At 59.2% G+C, this 15,371-nt stretch overlaps 1 protein-coding gene across 6 annotated transcripts in view; it reads left to right on the forward strand.

The window, feature by feature from the left end:
* LHX6 (LIM homeobox 6) overlaps window positions 1-15,371 on the forward strand; it is a 21,412-nt gene continuing 6,041 nt past the window's right edge. For 4 of the 6 annotated variants that reach the window (XM_080402891.1, XM_080402892.1, XM_080402894.1 and 1 more), the window contains exons 1-6: window positions 1-3,374; window positions 3,870-4,538; window positions 4,618-4,739; window positions 10,328-10,548; window positions 13,149-13,249; window positions 13,331-13,426. In XM_080402891.1, coding sequence (XP_080259017.1) covers window positions 3,300-3,374; window positions 3,870-4,538; window positions 4,618-4,739; window positions 10,328-10,548; window positions 13,149-13,249; window positions 13,331-13,426 — 1,284 coding nt within the window. In that variant the 5' untranslated portion in view covers window positions 1-3,299. The remainder of the gene's footprint in view (window positions 3,375-3,869; window positions 4,539-4,617; window positions 4,740-10,327; window positions 10,549-13,148; window positions 13,250-13,330; window positions 13,427-15,371) is intronic. The other 2 variants (XM_080402895.1, XM_080402893.1) reach the window with 2 other exon arrangements.

Genomic DNA, 15,371 nt, shown 5'->3' on the forward strand with positions numbered 1-15,371 from the left:
TCACTTAGGCTGTAGGTGTGTGCCTCCATATAGGATCTGGTGTATTTGCACACCCTAAGCTTCAGAGCGCAGCAGTGGCTTATCTAATGCCTGCGTTCAGTAATCCCTTTCAGTGGCAGCTCTTCATAAACCAGATGTGACAGCGTGAGAATAACACTGCGGCCTCCAAGACATCTGTCAAGCACATGACCTGAGCATTTGCCCATCAACCAGTCGAGCTTCTGATTGATGAAGTGATGAAGGTGGTTGGTTGCCTCTTGGTGTAAAGTGGCACTAGCGTTGGTGGCAAAATGGTTCTGCTGTGTACTGGGGATTACCTGCACTAGGTGCTTAATTTACAAGTCTGATGGATGGCATTTTGCTTAAACAATTTGATCTGCAGCACATTTTTCTCCCTAAATGTTACCTGCAAAATAGAAATCCGAGGGGGAAAAACAAACACCACTTTCTGGCAGAGTTTTCTCCTTAGTACACACAGTGCTGTGACTGCATGTGGAAGGGGGATGTTGGAGAACACGTGCACTCGGGTCCAGGAGATAGTGGTCTGATTTTGCCAATGTCTGCTCTCTCTAGTCCTGTCAGTGTTGAATCTTTGCCTCGTTCATCACTCTCGAGTTGCTTCTCCAAGCTGATTAACAGTGGTCTGAAACAAGAGGAGGAAAATAATTTTTAAAGAGCCCCTGGTTTCTGTATATGCAGATGTTGCTCACTGGCGTAGCAAAGTAAGTTTTGTATTCCTACAGCAGAGCATGCTTCCTGCTTCCAAACCGAGCATCTGGAATGGAGCGGTGCATGTCTGTGATGGATGGATTGTTAAAAGCCTGAATTGTTCAAAAGTAGGTCTTGTGATATTAATGTTTGCTTTCTAGTTTATGGGTACCTGAGTAAAGAGAAAAGTAGTATCACAGGGAGTTTGTACCTCTATAAATGTCAGTAACACCCGTTTACATTCCTTTGTGAACAGCCTGTGTTTTGTTCTTGCGTGGTCTAACGTTTGTAGTCCTCTGGATCTGTACACGTTATTTAGAAGAGCAATCAATTCTCTTTCTATTAGGAATTTAGAAAATACCTAGATTCAAATCGGGTATGTGATGGTGTTCCCGTCAGAAACATACTTTGATATTTATTTGTATTTAAATACTATTTGTTGAAATTCATACAGCTCTAAATAAACATTTAAAATGCATGTTTTCCTCCAGGAAAGTGAGGGCGGCAAGCAGGAAGTGAGGGTGGTAAATGCTTGGCATCGGCCGGAGTCCACTGATACAAATCTGGGTACAATAGCATCAGTCTTTTTTTATTTAATTTTTTTTTTCACTGCCACAGTCACTAACAGAAGTGCCTTGTCTGTCCTTCGGCCAGACTCAGACCTGGGGGAGCTTTATTGCAGGTCGGTGTTTGTGTCGGTCATTCCCGCTGCCGCTGGCCTGGCAGCGCTCCTGCTGCCTGCGCTTCCCAGGAATGCTGTGGCTTCCCGAAGGCCCCGCGCCTCTTCTGCAGCCAGTGGCGATAGCTCAGCAAAACCAGAGACTTTCTAACCCTGGAGCTGGGAGGAGGTAAATGCTCAGTAACGTTTTTTCATGAGTGTCAGCTCTGGGGTTCTGCATATCAGCCGTCATAAAGCAGGTTTGGGAAGTGCCGGGGAGTGTGGCATCGCTCTGTGGAGGATGCGGCTGACTCTGAAGCTGTAAGTACAGAGGCTGGCAGGCTGGTGGGGGGAAGGAGACCTGGCTTGGTGCCTGGCTCCCCTGAGGAGTTGGGGGCTGTTTCTTACCTCCAGCATACAGTCATGTCCTCCCAGGGGTTTGGGGTTTTGGGTGTTGGGTTTTTTTTACCCTTCCTTGTATTTCCAGCAAATCCCTGGGAAACAAGGTGGGGTACCAGGGACAATGTTCACCATGTCCGCAGTGTCAGGTTTTTCTCAGTATTTCAACACTCTTCCTGCCTACGGTGAGACTCCCAGGACAGGTATGAAATCGTGCCTTCACCTGTGCGGGCACGAAACATGCTGAACCCCAAATTTTGGGATCCTGGCTGCTGCGCAGCCTCCTCGTTGCTGCCTCGTACGAGCTGCTGCGCTGCTGGGGGGAGCACGTGGTGGGCAAGGAAGGGGATGCAGTTGGGGCTAATACCCAGCGACTGCTGCTTTGCATTCCCCAGGCACCACCGGGGCCACGTTCCTGGTGCAGGCAGCTGTGTAAGGCGCGTGGGAGATCTGCTGCCCTCGCTGCCTGCTGAGAGCGGGCAGATCTGCTGCCTGCAGGGCTGAGGCTTGATCCCAAGGCTGGGGAGGGCAGAGGCTGGGCTGGAGGCAGCCTGGTCCTGAGCCTGCTCCGACTGTAGGGCCCAAAGCACGGAAGCAGAGATGCCAGCAGCAGTGCATGGGGCTCATGGCCCCGCGTGGCGCTCGCATGCCAACAAAATCCGCATCGCCCGATTCCCAGCGGTGCTGCGCAGAGGAGCAGGAACCTCTCATGGCTGTGGCTGTGAAAACTCCTACGTGTTTCTTCTGGAGCTAATTCTGACCCTGCCGCTGTGGACGAGCAGCTCGAACTGTCCGTTGCCAGCCTCGCTGCTCCGCACTTGTCCCTATCCCCTCGCCAGGCTGCCCCGCTGGGGCTGGGGGGGGTGGGGGGGTGAGTGGGTGAGCGGCCGGCCCTGGGCCGAGTTTCCTGGGGGTTTCTCGGGCTTTCTCGCAACCTCGATGTTTAAACCTAATGTCTTGTATTTATTCTGAAACGGCTTTCATCTGATTTCCCTCTCGGTTAACAATTTAGCTGTCAAAATCAATAAGGGCGAGGATCCATCCCCGGCCGCCATCAGCTCACGTTACGGTCCTGCAATTACCCCGCGGTGGAACCGCTGCCGGGGCTTTGCCGGGGAATTATCAGGTTACTAATGAAGCCGGGGCAGGGGCGGGCGGCCCGGCGCCGCGGCGGGGGGCGCGATCCGCGCTGCCGCACCCCGGCCCGCCCCGCGGGGGGCTCGGGGGCCGCGGCCGGGCCCGACGGTGCTGCCCCGTGCGCCTCGTCGGGGCGGGCAGCGCCGGGCCGGAGCGGGGGGACCCCCCCCACCCCCGCTGCGGGCGGTGCCGGTGCCGCCGCCGCAGGTAGCGGGGCCCGGCGGGGCGGGCGGCCCCCGGGGCGCGGCGGGGGGGCGCCGCTTCCTGCCCGGCCCGCGGCCGCCCCCGGCGGGGGAGCGGGGCCGGCGCGGCTCCCCGCCCTTCCTGCCGCGGCCGCGGGACGCGCCGCCCGCGGGCACGGAGCGCGGCGGCGGGCGGAGCGGGGCGCGCCCGCCCCATGCACCGGAGCCATGAGGGCGGGCAGCCCCGGGGCCCGGGCCGCCGCGCCCCGGCCGGCGCCGAGGCGGGCAAGGTGAGCGCTGCCGCGGCTGCCGTCGGGCCGGGCACCCCGGGAGCGGGGCCGGGCACCCCGGGGCGGGCGCGGGGCCGGGGCCGCCGGCTGTCCCCGCGCCCGAGGGGAGGATTTTCCAGCCCGGCGTTTTCTGGGGCGTTTTGTGCTCGGTGGAGGGAGAGGGGGAAGAATTTCGATTTTTAATTACTACCATTAAAAAAATCAAATTTGCAATTCTTTGGGTGGCCTGATGGATTCCCTGATTGACAGCCGGAATTGACACTCTGGGTACCTCTTATCTCGGGCATTTACGGCAATTTCTAATTGCAGGTAGTTTGTGGGGTTTTTTCAGCGCTTTGGCTCGCATGGGAACCGAGCGATTACTTCAAGAGGCCCGGGTTAAGTGCAGGCAGGGAGAGAATTCAATCCACATTCAAATTGCTTCATTAAAAAGACGCAGCTTTTGTTGCAAAGGATTTAAATGGCCACTAGAAAGTTCTTATTTATTGTTTTGAGGCGGTTTATATAGGGTGCCCGGCGCTCACCCGGCGCATGGAGCCGCAGCCTCCCTCTCCCGCTCTCTCCCGCAAGGTGATGCCGCCGGAGCCGCTGCCCAAGGGGAGCGCCCGCTGCCTCGACCCGCACGCCCGCGCCATGGTAAGCGGGGCCGGGGGCTGCGGGGACCCGCCGGGCCGGGGACGCCGGGGTTCCGTTAGAGCGCTCCGGGCCGGAGGCTGCAGGGACGCTCCGGGCCGGGGACGCCGGTGGCTGCGGGGACCCGCCGAGACATTCCGGGGAGGGGTTTGCGGGACCCGCGGGACCTGCGGGACCGGGGACGCCGGTGGCTGCGGGGACCCGCCGGGACGTTCCGTGCCGGTGGCTGCGGGGACGCTCCGGGCCGGAGACATCGGCGGCCGCGGGGATCCGTCGGGACGCTCCGGGCCGGGGCTGCGGGGGATGGCAGGGCCCCGGCTGACGGCCCCGCGGCGGCTCTACCCGCAGTCGCAGCCCGACGGGGAGCCGCTGCCCGGTGCCCTGGAAAAGGAGGACGCCCGCTCGGCACCCAGCACGCCCTCCACGCCGTCCGTCTGCTCCCCGCCATCCTCCTCCTCCTCCACGCCGTCGGCCGGCAAGAACGTCTGCTCCAGCTGCGGGCTGGAGATCCTCGACCGGTACCTGCTCAAGGTGAGCGGCGGCGGGGGGCTGCGGGGGGTGCCGGGTGGCCCCGGGGGGTCCCGGGTCTCAGCCCCCTTCTCTGCCGCAGGTGAACAACCTCATCTGGCACGTCCGCTGCCTGGAGTGCTCCGTGTGCCGCACCTCGCTGAGGCAGCAGCACAGCTGCTACATCAAGAACAAGGAGATCTTCTGCAAGATGGACTACTTCAGGTAGGGGACACGGGCTTGGGGCAGCTCCGCGCCCAAGCCCCGGCTCCGGGGGGGCTCAGCGTCCTCGCCGGCTGCCGAGGGGTCGGCTCCGCTCCGGCGCTGCAGGGGAAAAGGCTTGAAAAAGCGGCCGGGCTCCCTGGAGCAGCCCGGCGGAGGGGCGTCCCCTCGGGGCGCGGGGAGGAAGGGGAGCCGGGGTGCAGCCGCAGCCTCTCCCGGAGGGGTTCCTGGGCCCCCCCCCCTCGTTGCCGGGGTGCCGGTGCCCCCAGCTGGGGCCGGTGCTGGTCGGGCCGAGCCCCTCGGCATGGCGGGGACTGGCCCCCTCGCCTGGGGAAACGCTGCCCGGGCGACACCGCCGCGGCTCCGGCCCCGAGGGCAGGCGCGCCCCGGGCGGTCTGCGGGGTCGTGGGGCTCCGGGAGTCCCCGCCTGCCCTGCGGTGCCGAAGCGGCCGTGCCGGGCGTGCGGCAAAGAACCGAAACAAATTACCGGCAGCGCGAGCTCCTGCGGCCGGGCCAGGGCTCGCCGGGTGCCGGTGCGTTCGGCCGGGACCCGCATGCCCCGGGGAGCGGGGGGCTGCACTGGCTGCTACGGGGTTTTGGTTATAAACCTTAAACCACGAATTTTCTCCGAATAAGCGTCGGGAGGGGATGGAGAATCCCGAGCTCTTCACCGGGATTTAACTGAACACCAGAGCCCCTCGCTCTGACTTTCCCCATCCCGCTGCGGTGGGCAATATTGTTTGCCCCGGGGGGAAGGGGGGTTCCGGGCAGAAGGTGAGAAGGACCCCGGCGGGGGGCGCGGGGGGCTCGGCAGCATCCCTCCGCCGCGGCGGAGCGGGTAGGGGGGCCTTCGCGGCCAGAGGTGCGGCGGGCAAGGCGTACTCGGGGCAAAACGCCTTCCCCGTTCCTCCGGTGGTTTTTATCGAGAGGGTCTGCAAACGCTCGGGTACCGGCTGTCAGCCCCCGGGCTGCCGGCGGGGGATGCTGAGCCCGAGGGGCCACCGCGCTCCCCGCCCGCACCACCGCTGGGACCGTTGTTATAGGCGTTGTGATTATTTTTTAAACTGCTTTATTTTTTGTGATTTCACCAAAATCGCCTCCGCTCTCAGCAGAAAGGTTTCGGGAGGTCCGCCGTGCCGTTGTGCTGCTTCAGAGTACTATTAGCTTTTTCGTTAACTAATAATCGTTCCGACGCCGTTAATGCTGGTGATTTTGTGTTGGTTTTTTTTTTTTTTTTTTTTTCTGGGTTGTTTTTTTTTTTTTTTTTTTAAGAGCGGCACTTTCTAAAGGCGGTTTTAAAGCAGCGACCGGGTCTCTAAATTGCCTTCGAGCAAACCCAGCGAATAACAGCTGTGAAACCCCAACCTGCTTAGCGCCCCCCCGCAGCCCCGTCCCCGGCTGCCGGTGCGGGGTCTCTGCCCTCGGGCACCGGCGGGGCCGCAGCAAAACCACAACGAAAATCGCTGCGGGCGCCGCAGGACCGTCCCGGCCCCGGGGCGGCCGGTTCGGGGGGCTGGGTGGCTCCCCGGCTGCGCTTCGCACTTACCTTTTGCACAAAGAAATGGGGATTTGGGGGTGAGGGGTTTCTTGGGTTTGGTTTAGTTTGATTGATTGGTTTTTTTGGTTTTGTGGTTGTTTTTTTTTTTTTGTGAAACGCTGTGCGGCGGGAGCGGCAGCGCTCGGTACCGGCGGGTACCGCTCCCCTCGCAGCCCCCAGGTCCGCCGAGCGCGGCCCCGGCGGAGCCCGCCCGGTTGAGCTCGCTCGGTTGAGCAGCCGCCGCCGCCGCCGGGGCCGCTCCGCAGCCGGGAGCCGCCCGCCGGGGCCGGGGCAGACGCCCCCCGGTAAACCCGGCTCGGGGGTTGCTCGCCCGATCCCGGCCTCTGTGAGCATCCCAGCCCGCCGCGAGTCCGGGACTGCCGGGACCCGGCGCTTGGCAAAGGACAAACCTGACTCTTGAAATGGCTTTTGGGGGATTTATTATTTGCTGCGGATGAAGTGTGTGCGGTTTTGTATTTTTTTTTTTTAAGCAAAGCAGGGAACCCATTCTAACCCGTGCGGGTCTTCAGAGCCGAGGCCGGCGGGCAGGGGCGGCGGGATGCGCGCCGCCAACGGCAGCTTTTGTGGCACCAGCGCCGGTTCCCGGGAGCTGGAGCTGGGGGCTGTCGGGGGCCCACCCAGGGGCGCTGCCCGGCGGCTGTCGGGCACTGCTGCCCATGGCGAGCGCGTCCAGGCCTGCCCTGCCCGACCCTTCCCTCCCTGCTGGCACCAGGGGCTGCGCAAGCGCTGGCGCTGCCGCTGCTCCGCGGCCTCGTGTGCGTTTTGAAGCAAATGCTGCTGTTTCCTGTGTCTTGTCAAATAATTGCGTTTGGCGTCCAGGGCTCCAGCACTTCGAGGAGAACCAAATTAAAATTGGAGGTCATTGAGCAGAACATTGTGTTCCCGGGTGATGCGAGGGCTGCTCACAGCCAAGCTCCCATGGCTCTGGTTGTAGGGAGGTCCCGTGTGATTCCCGTGGTGTCCCACGGCTCCCCGCCTCCTCAGTAGCCCTTGGGCATGCAACCGTGGGCTTGTTGGCTCCAGCATGTGTCCCTGGGGGCCAGGACAACAAAAAAGCTGTGCCGCGGGTGGGCCAGCGCCTGCAGCCTGACTGTGGCCCAGGTGGCCTCTGTCGCTCCTCGCTGTCATGCCCCGCTGGGATGATGCTCCTGTGCGAGCACTGCTGTGGTTCGGCATGGAGACAGACTCACTGAGGCAACCCACGGCCGGGCTGCTGTGATTTGGAGTGATGTCTGGAAGCTGCAGCTGCCTCTGGGGGCTGTGTTAGGGGCTTCCTATGGAGTGGGCCCAGGGATATTTGGAGCTGTGGGTGGCCCTGGGTGCTGGGTGGCCCCTGCCCTGTCCCCTGCAGGCAGGGACAGACAGCAGGGCTCGGGGAGCTGCAGCACCCAGCTATGAGGGGTATGTGAGAGCCAGGATGCACCAGGGTGTCCTCTGCCTCTGCTCTTCCCGCACCCCAGATGTTGTGGCCGCCCCTGGGGGAGGCGGGATGAGTCTCTCTGGGTTGAGTCTTTCCTGGTAACGTTGTTGGCAGTTTCCATCTCCCAGCGTTAACCGTTGTGAAGTGCTGGCAGCATCTGCTCACCCGACCACAAACCACGCGCGTGGGGTGTGAGCTGATGGCTCGGGCAGATGTTGGTGGTGCCTCGGCCTGTGCTGTAGTGCTGGGCTTGGTGATGTCTCGTCTCCGTCTTCTGCTGCAGTGCAGCCCCATCCCCATCCCCACCAGGCAGGTGGCAGAAGCCATGCGGAGCCCCTTGCCTGGTGATCCACCACCCCGAGCAGACGGGGATCTTTGGGCTCTCACAGACCTGCAAGCTCAGTGAGCTGAAGTCTGGTTTGGTTTTGAGCTGTTATTTCCAGGAGTGATGGGTCAGGGCAGTGTGCTCGCAGGCATTTCTCTCCCCATTCCCGTGTTGCCAGCAGTGGTGGTCCCTGCAGTGACAGTCTCTGTTGGGTGACAGTGGGTGTCTGTGTCCAGCCCCGGCTCAGCCTGTTTTTTGTAAAACTTGATTGCTGCGGTCGGTGCTGGGGGCAGGTGCTGGCAAGAGCTGCAGGCGCAGCATCGGCAGTCGCTAATGCTGCACCCTGCGCAGCCCCCGTGCCCGCTCTGGCTGCTGAGCCTCGGTCCCTCGCCAGGTGCTGCTCATGCTGTGGCTGCACAGGAGACAGTGATGTCCACCCCTGTCTGCGCTGGCTGCCATGGCCCTGGCAGCCCCTGTGCCTTCTGCAGCCCCTTCCCTGCTCCCTGCCAACCTGGGGGACCCACCTGGCCCCCGGAGATACTAGGGGTGCTGTGGGTCTGGGCCCAACTGGGTGTCTGCCCCAGATCCCAGCTGGTGGTGTGATAGGGATGTGTGACCTTTCCTGTGTGGTGCCTTGTGCCTCAGTTTCCCCTCGGCCCCGGAATGTGCCTGTCCCCGTGCTGTGCTCCCCCCTCCCTGCAGCAGGCTGTGATTCGAGCGGGGAGCAGTGATTACCACGTGCTATTAGCTCGGTAAGCCTGCCCCTTGTTTGATACCGTTCAGTAAGTACGACTGTTTACATAGCACATTGTTCAAAGTAATTCAATTTAAAGGAATGATCTTTACTTCTAAATAAAAAATTAATACAGTTCTTTTGTTTGCGCGTTTATATAAACTAGCTGGCACAAAGTCAGTTTACAACGTTCCCATCTGAAGTAAATTAGTGAAGTCTCTTAGCTAAGTCTCTGTATAATTTCAGCACAGAAATGTCCGTTCTAAACCAGCCTTTTTTTTTTTTTTTTTTTTTTTTTTTTTTGTCAGCTATGGTCAGGCTGAAAAATTTAAACCTTTCTTTTCCTCCCAAATAGTTTTGCAATTAGTAATTCCAGCACAGGACAGTCTCTCTGCATCTCGCTGAACCCATGGGCGGGCTGTGGCGTGGGGTCGGGTGGTGCTGGCAGTGGTGGGCTGACCTGGGCCCCTCCGTGTCCGCTCTGCAGTGGCCAGGGGCTGCTCTGGCTGACCAAAGCCGAGGGGCTGGCAGCACGGTGGCTCTGCCGCTCAGTGTGGCTGTCACTGCTCCGTGTTTTGTGCCTGTGCTGGGAGATGCTGGAGCTGCTTGGGCAAGGGTGGCAGCAGCTCTGCTTGCCGGGCAGTGCGGGGCTGGGGGGGGGGGCCAGGGGGGACCTGTGGAGCCTGAGGCGGTGCTGGTGGCAGCAGTGGCTGCGCTGGGGGTGCGTGGGGAAGTGCATGCAATCAGGGCTGTGTCGGAGTCAGCACCAGCTCTGCAGTGGCAGAGGAGATGCTCGCTTCTCCCCTGCTGCTCTTTCTGCTGCTTGCTCTCATTGCATTTATTTTTAAGCAGCATTAATGTTAAAATGCAGAAGCATAACCAAGGCTGTGCCTGACTCTGCCTGTGCGCAGGCAGCATCTCTTTGCAGCTGTGGCCCAGGGGTGCAGGGCCACAGGGACCACATCTGCGGCTCCCTGTGAATCGCCCACCCTCGCCCGGTAGCATCCTGGCAGAAATGGGCTTTTTCAGAAGTGTGAGCAAATGTCTAGTGCCCAGCATGGGGATCCTGGCCCCCTTGCCGCCTCTCGTTGCGCTGAGCTGCTTTCCAGCGTAACTCACTTAAGCGTGATCATCATCCTCTCGCAGCAAGGAGACCTCCTCGTAGGAGGAAAAAGCAGATGCATGCGCCTGTACGTGTGAGGAGAAAACACATGTTTTGATTTATGGCAATGTGAGACAACCAGCTCTGACACAGTTTCCATCTGAGTCTCACACTGTCTGTTATCAAAATAAAAAGCCCACGGGCTTGGAAGCTGATTCACGGCGCTGCATCACTTCAGCCCCTCGGCCGTGCCTGGCACTGCAGCGAGTCACACCCGCTCCTGCCCACGCTGCTGCCCGCGTGGGGCCATTTGGCTGCGGCTCCTTCCCTGCATGGCTGTTGTGGGGTTTGGGCTGGACGGGGCGAGCAATGGGACCGGCAGCAGTGCCTGCCCCTCGGTGTCGTGCTGGCCCTCGCCCTGCCTGCCCTCACCCTGTCTCTTCTCCTCTGCAGCCGATTTGGTACAAAGTGTGCCCGCTGCGGCAGGCAGATCTACGCCAGCGACTGGGTGCGGCGAGCGCGGGGCAACGCCTACCACCTCGCCTGCTTCGCCTGCTTCTCCTGCAAGCGGCAGCTCTCCACCGGCGAGGAGTTTGGCTTGGTGGAGGAGAAGGTGCTGTGCCGGATTCACTACGACACCATGATAGAGAACCTCAAGCGAGCGGCAGAAAACGGTACGCAGACCCAATGCCATGGTTGTGGCCTCACCCCGGGGACCATGTGGGGCTGTCCCTGTCCCCTGTGCTGACCCCCATCGCAGGGTGCCGGGGTTGGTCCTGTGGCTGCCAAAAGGGTGTAATGGGTGGCCCTGCGGCACTTGAGCACAAGGCGCAGGGGTGGCCGATCTGCCGGCAGCACCGGTGGCTGTGGCAGACATGAGTGCCCCAGGCAATGGCGGGACAAGCCCCCAGTCCTGCCTGCAGAGCCCGGCATGCAGCGTGCGAGGAAGCTGCTGGGATTGTGAGGCTGTGAGTCATGAATCTAGAAGGTGGGAAAGCTGGCCATCCGACAAAACCTTCCCATCATTTTCCACCCACCCTGCCCACCCGGGGACGTGCTGCTCCCAGCTGGACTGCGCCGCGATGCTGTCCCCATGGCGGCACGCTGTGAGCAGCCGGCCGGCTGCTGCTTTCCCCGTCAAGGCGGTGACACCAAGGTCACGCAGCGCCTCAGCTCCCATCCCCTTGAGCCCAGCCCCATCCTGCTGCGTGGCAATGGCCAGAGATGCTCGGAGGAACAAACTGGGGTTAGTCCAACGTGGTGCACAGGGCAGCCAGGCAGCGCCAGGGGCTGTCCTGCATTAGGAAGCACCTGAGATATGTTGATATGGCAGCGACTGTGGTTCAGGGGAGCAGAAGGCCTCCTGGGCTTGATGTCACAGGAGCCTGGCTGTGCCTGGGGCAGGAGGGAGCCCAGCCACGTCCTGCCCATGCGATGAGACCAGGTTCATCTCCCTCCTGTGCTTGTGCCCGTGGGGAGTGATGGCCATGGCGGCTGCAAGGCTGTTTGCTTTTATCACGTGGGCATTATGCCGGGCAAGGTACCTGGGGATGCTGTGCAGCTACAAAGTCACTGAGGGAAGTGTCCAGGGCTGCCTTCTCATAACCTCGCACTCCTGGGACCCTGCTGGGGCTGTGCTGGGGCATTGCCCCCGGCCGGGAGCAGGGCTCCAGCCCTCTGTGCCCCTCGCTAGTGCTTGGTGGGCATGGGGAGGCAAACACCATGTCCTGGCCCATGCAGCATGTGTAAACCATTAACAACCTGACGTGAAAATAATGTGTTTCTGTTTACAGTGTTTGAGTAAGAGGATGAAAACAGAGTGCCCAGTTGGGTTGGGAGGGTCCCAGCTTGGGACATGGTTCGCAGCATGTTGATCCATATGGTCGGCCGCTGCGGAGGTGCGAGCAAGGCGGTGGGGAGTGGAGATGGAGGGGGAGAAGCCGTGTGCCCTGGAGGAACAGGCTGGTGTAAGGCCGGGAGGGTCTGGTGCCAGGGGGGTCCCGCAGAGCCGTTATCCCAGCTGAGGGCTGGGGCGGTGGGTTTGCTGCTGCTTGTAAGGACCTGTTGGTGTGGGCTGAGCCCCATGGTGTCGGGCAGTGCTGGGACATGTGGTGAGTGTCCTGAGCGGGTACCTGTGTTCAAGTGTTCCCTGGTTTTGAGAAGGGGATGGGATCACTTTGGAGAACTGCAGTTGCTGCAGAGTTGGAGGGCCATGCTCCCCCCCTCCAGTAATTACCCAGCAATTTCTTCTGCACATGAGGTTTTACATACAAGAAAAATAAACAGATGTTGCTGAAGTCAGAGTCCCATTCATCATCCGAAAAGAACAAGTCAAACTATATGAGAAAGCCCTTCAACTCAAGCCAAGACAATCACAGCCTGGTCCAGCTTGCAGAGCGAGCGGCGAGTTGTGCAGGCGCATCCTGGGAGTGGGGTGAGCGCCAGCTCCGCTCAGGCATCCTCCCTCGTCCATCCCTTATCCCTGCTTCGTCCGCACTGCCGAGAGCAGCAGGGCCGGGCACAACACGGGCTGCAGCAGGGACCCCAGTGAGGAATGAGGGACCCTGGCTCCGGCTGCCCTCCCGGCAGGCTCCGTAGCTGTGTGAACGGTTAGGCTTGCCCCGATGCTGTGCTTGGCAAGTGGGTGGCCAGTGTCCCCCTGGCACGTACTCCTTAGTGTGGTTGCTGCTCAGAGCATGGGACCCAGGAGGAGGAAGAGGTCGGGGTGCTGGAAGGATTTGAGGCTGGGGAAAGGAGCAAAGAGCCCACTGAAATGCTCTGAGCAAATGAAATGACTGATGGAGGCAGCACTGGCAGGGGAAGATGGGATCATGGGGAGCAGCGTGGGGCAGGAGTGATGGAAGTCCGTGAGTGCAGCAGAGACAGGGTCCCCTTCTGAGCAGCTGCCTGGAGGATGTGGCTGTGAGTCAGGGCCAGCAGGACATCAGTGCTTTCCTTCACGCAGCACCTTGACATCCATCTTCCCGCTGCCGTCCCTCGTTTCCCACAGCTTCCACCAATTTGCTGCATTTTTCTTAATTCAACAGTGAATTCATCAGGGTCAGCAGTGTCTCCTCCCCAGTGTGTGGAGGGGCTCAGCAGCCCAGGGCGGGTCCTGGGTGGTGGCACTGGCTCTGCTCTTTCTGCTGCTGCTGGCAGCAAGGGATGCTGTGGGTGCCCCATGTTGTGATGCCAGGCATGTTGTCCCCGTTGCACGCAGGGGCGGCGGGCAGGGGGTCTGTGACCTGTGGTGCATGGGGCTTCTCTCTCGTAGGCAATGGGATCACGCTGGAGGGGGCTGTGCCCTCGGAGCAGGACAGCCAGCCGAAGCCAGCCAAGAGGGCCCGCACCTCCTTCACCGCCGAGCAGCTGCAGGTAGTGGGGCTGGGCCAGGGGGGCTGGAGGGGCTGCAGTTCCCTGGCCTCATCCTGACCCGCTCTCTCCTCTCCCTGCCAGGTCATGCAGGCACAGTTTGCTCAGGACAACAACCCCGATGCACAAACGCTTCAGAAGCTGGCAGACATGACGGGGCTGAGCCGGAGAGTCATTCAGGTGCGGGCAGGGGTGGGCAGGGTGCAGGCAGGGATGGGCAGGGTGCGAGCACCATTGGCTGAGCAGCCCCAGGCAGGGCAGAGGAAGGGGTAGAGGGGGTGCACCAAAAGGCTGGTACCAAACAGGACTCACATCCCCATAGCCCTTTGCTCCCATACGTTGATCCCGGGACTTGCAGCATCCAGCAGCTTTGTGCTGCCTCACAAGTGTGTCAGCTTCACTGGCTCCCATAGCGATGCCTGCACTGTCCTTCCTCTGTCTCGCTTGTGGCTTTTCTATTTGTTTTTTCCTCTTACGATGCAATGAAAAAACCCAACCATTCAGCCCCAGCCTGTCCCAATAAATCACTGAGCGGGAAAGCCACTGTTAGCGCACGGGCCTGACAGCAGGCACGGCAGCAAAAGCGCTTCCCCGGCAGTCGGCAGCCGTCCCCACTGGGGTCAGGCACAGCTGGCTTGCTTCGGGAAGTGCTGGGATCAAGAAGTTTAAAGAAAAAGGGGTTTTTGCAGCCCCAGGGGATGCAATGGCAGGGAAGTCCCCATGCTTGTGCTGTTTGGGAGGGGAGAGAAAGTGGGGCTGTCGGGACTGAGAGAAATGCTCCCACCGCAGCCCCCAGCTCGCCATCCCTGTAGGCAGCCCAGCTCTACCCCTCGGTGACATTTATACTCTTCACTTTAATGTTCTGCTGACATACTTTCTGCATGTAATAAAAACACCAGTGATTAAAATAAATTTGGAGCTTTCATCCAGGATTGTTTTGCCAATGACACATTTAAATTTCATGTGTGAAAATCTGGCTCAAGTCTCAGTTATTGAGATTCTTCATTTAGCTAAAGATCGAGCAGTCTGCACGCTGGGCTATTTTTTATGTGGATATTTTTTAAAGGCACTTTGAACAGGAAACGATTTGTCAAATGCTTATGACTGTTTCCTTCTCCATGGTCCAGCGTGCTCAGCCTCAGAGAGCTGATCTTCGCTGAGCCTTGAGGAAGATTTTACTCCCAGCTATCTCTCAAAAATTAAAGCATAAGAAAGAAACCATCACATTAGCATAAAAAACCCCTTTTCCATGCACGCTTTAACTCAGGATGTAATCCCCTAACTATTCCTTGAATTAAAGCAGTGAGGTATGGTCAGAGGGCTCATACCTGCCACTTATATGGACTAGGGCTGTATCTCACCACAGTACCCTCATTTCTTAGCTTTAATGTTCTGCTGATGTGGTTTTTGAATACAATAAACCACAAGTGATTAAAACAATATTGTTTTCATCATCTCTAAAGTCCCATCTTCTCCTACTCTGAGCTTTTACTTGGTATTGTCTCCCCTTGTCTCTCACCTTGCCAATGCTCATGCATTTCCCAGCTGACCTCAGCCATGCTTTTAGGCCAGGCTAGCTGGGGTGGAAGGTTAAAATCCGAATAAGACCTTGAAAGGTGCTCCCATTGTTTGCAGTAAAAGCCGGGCAGGGACAAAGCTTTGTGTGTGCAGGGATGGATGAACTCAGCCAAAGCTCGGGTACGGGGGTGTCTCTGCCGGGCTGGTATGGTGCTGTTACCCAGGGCTTTCACAGCCCTTCAAGGTCAGGGAGCAGCTTGTCATTAAAACTATTCTAGTGTGGAAGGAAATAGTGTGACCATTAATGTAAATTTCTGCATGACCATTAATGTAAGTTTCTGCATGACCTAGTCAGGGTGTTTCATTCAGTGACTCCTGCAACAAGCTTGGTAGTTTTATTTCCTTTTATAAAGAACAGCGTTGGTTTTGACCAAGACAAATCAATAGCAGAGATGCCACTTCAGGCACCCTGATGAATGTACTGTCTTGAGACCAAACTCTTGCTCTAGTGAGTGCGAAACAAAGCTGTGCAAGCCGATGGAATGCTGGTGAGGTATTTCAGCATGCAGATTTCTAAATTTGATTCCCTTTTTTTAAATACTTGGAA

This window comes from Falco punctatus (genome assembly GCF_963210335.1).
Source record: "Falco punctatus genome assembly, chromosome: 9".
In the NCBI taxonomy this organism is placed as follows: Eukaryota; Metazoa; Chordata; class Aves; order Falconiformes; family Falconidae; genus Falco; species Falco punctatus.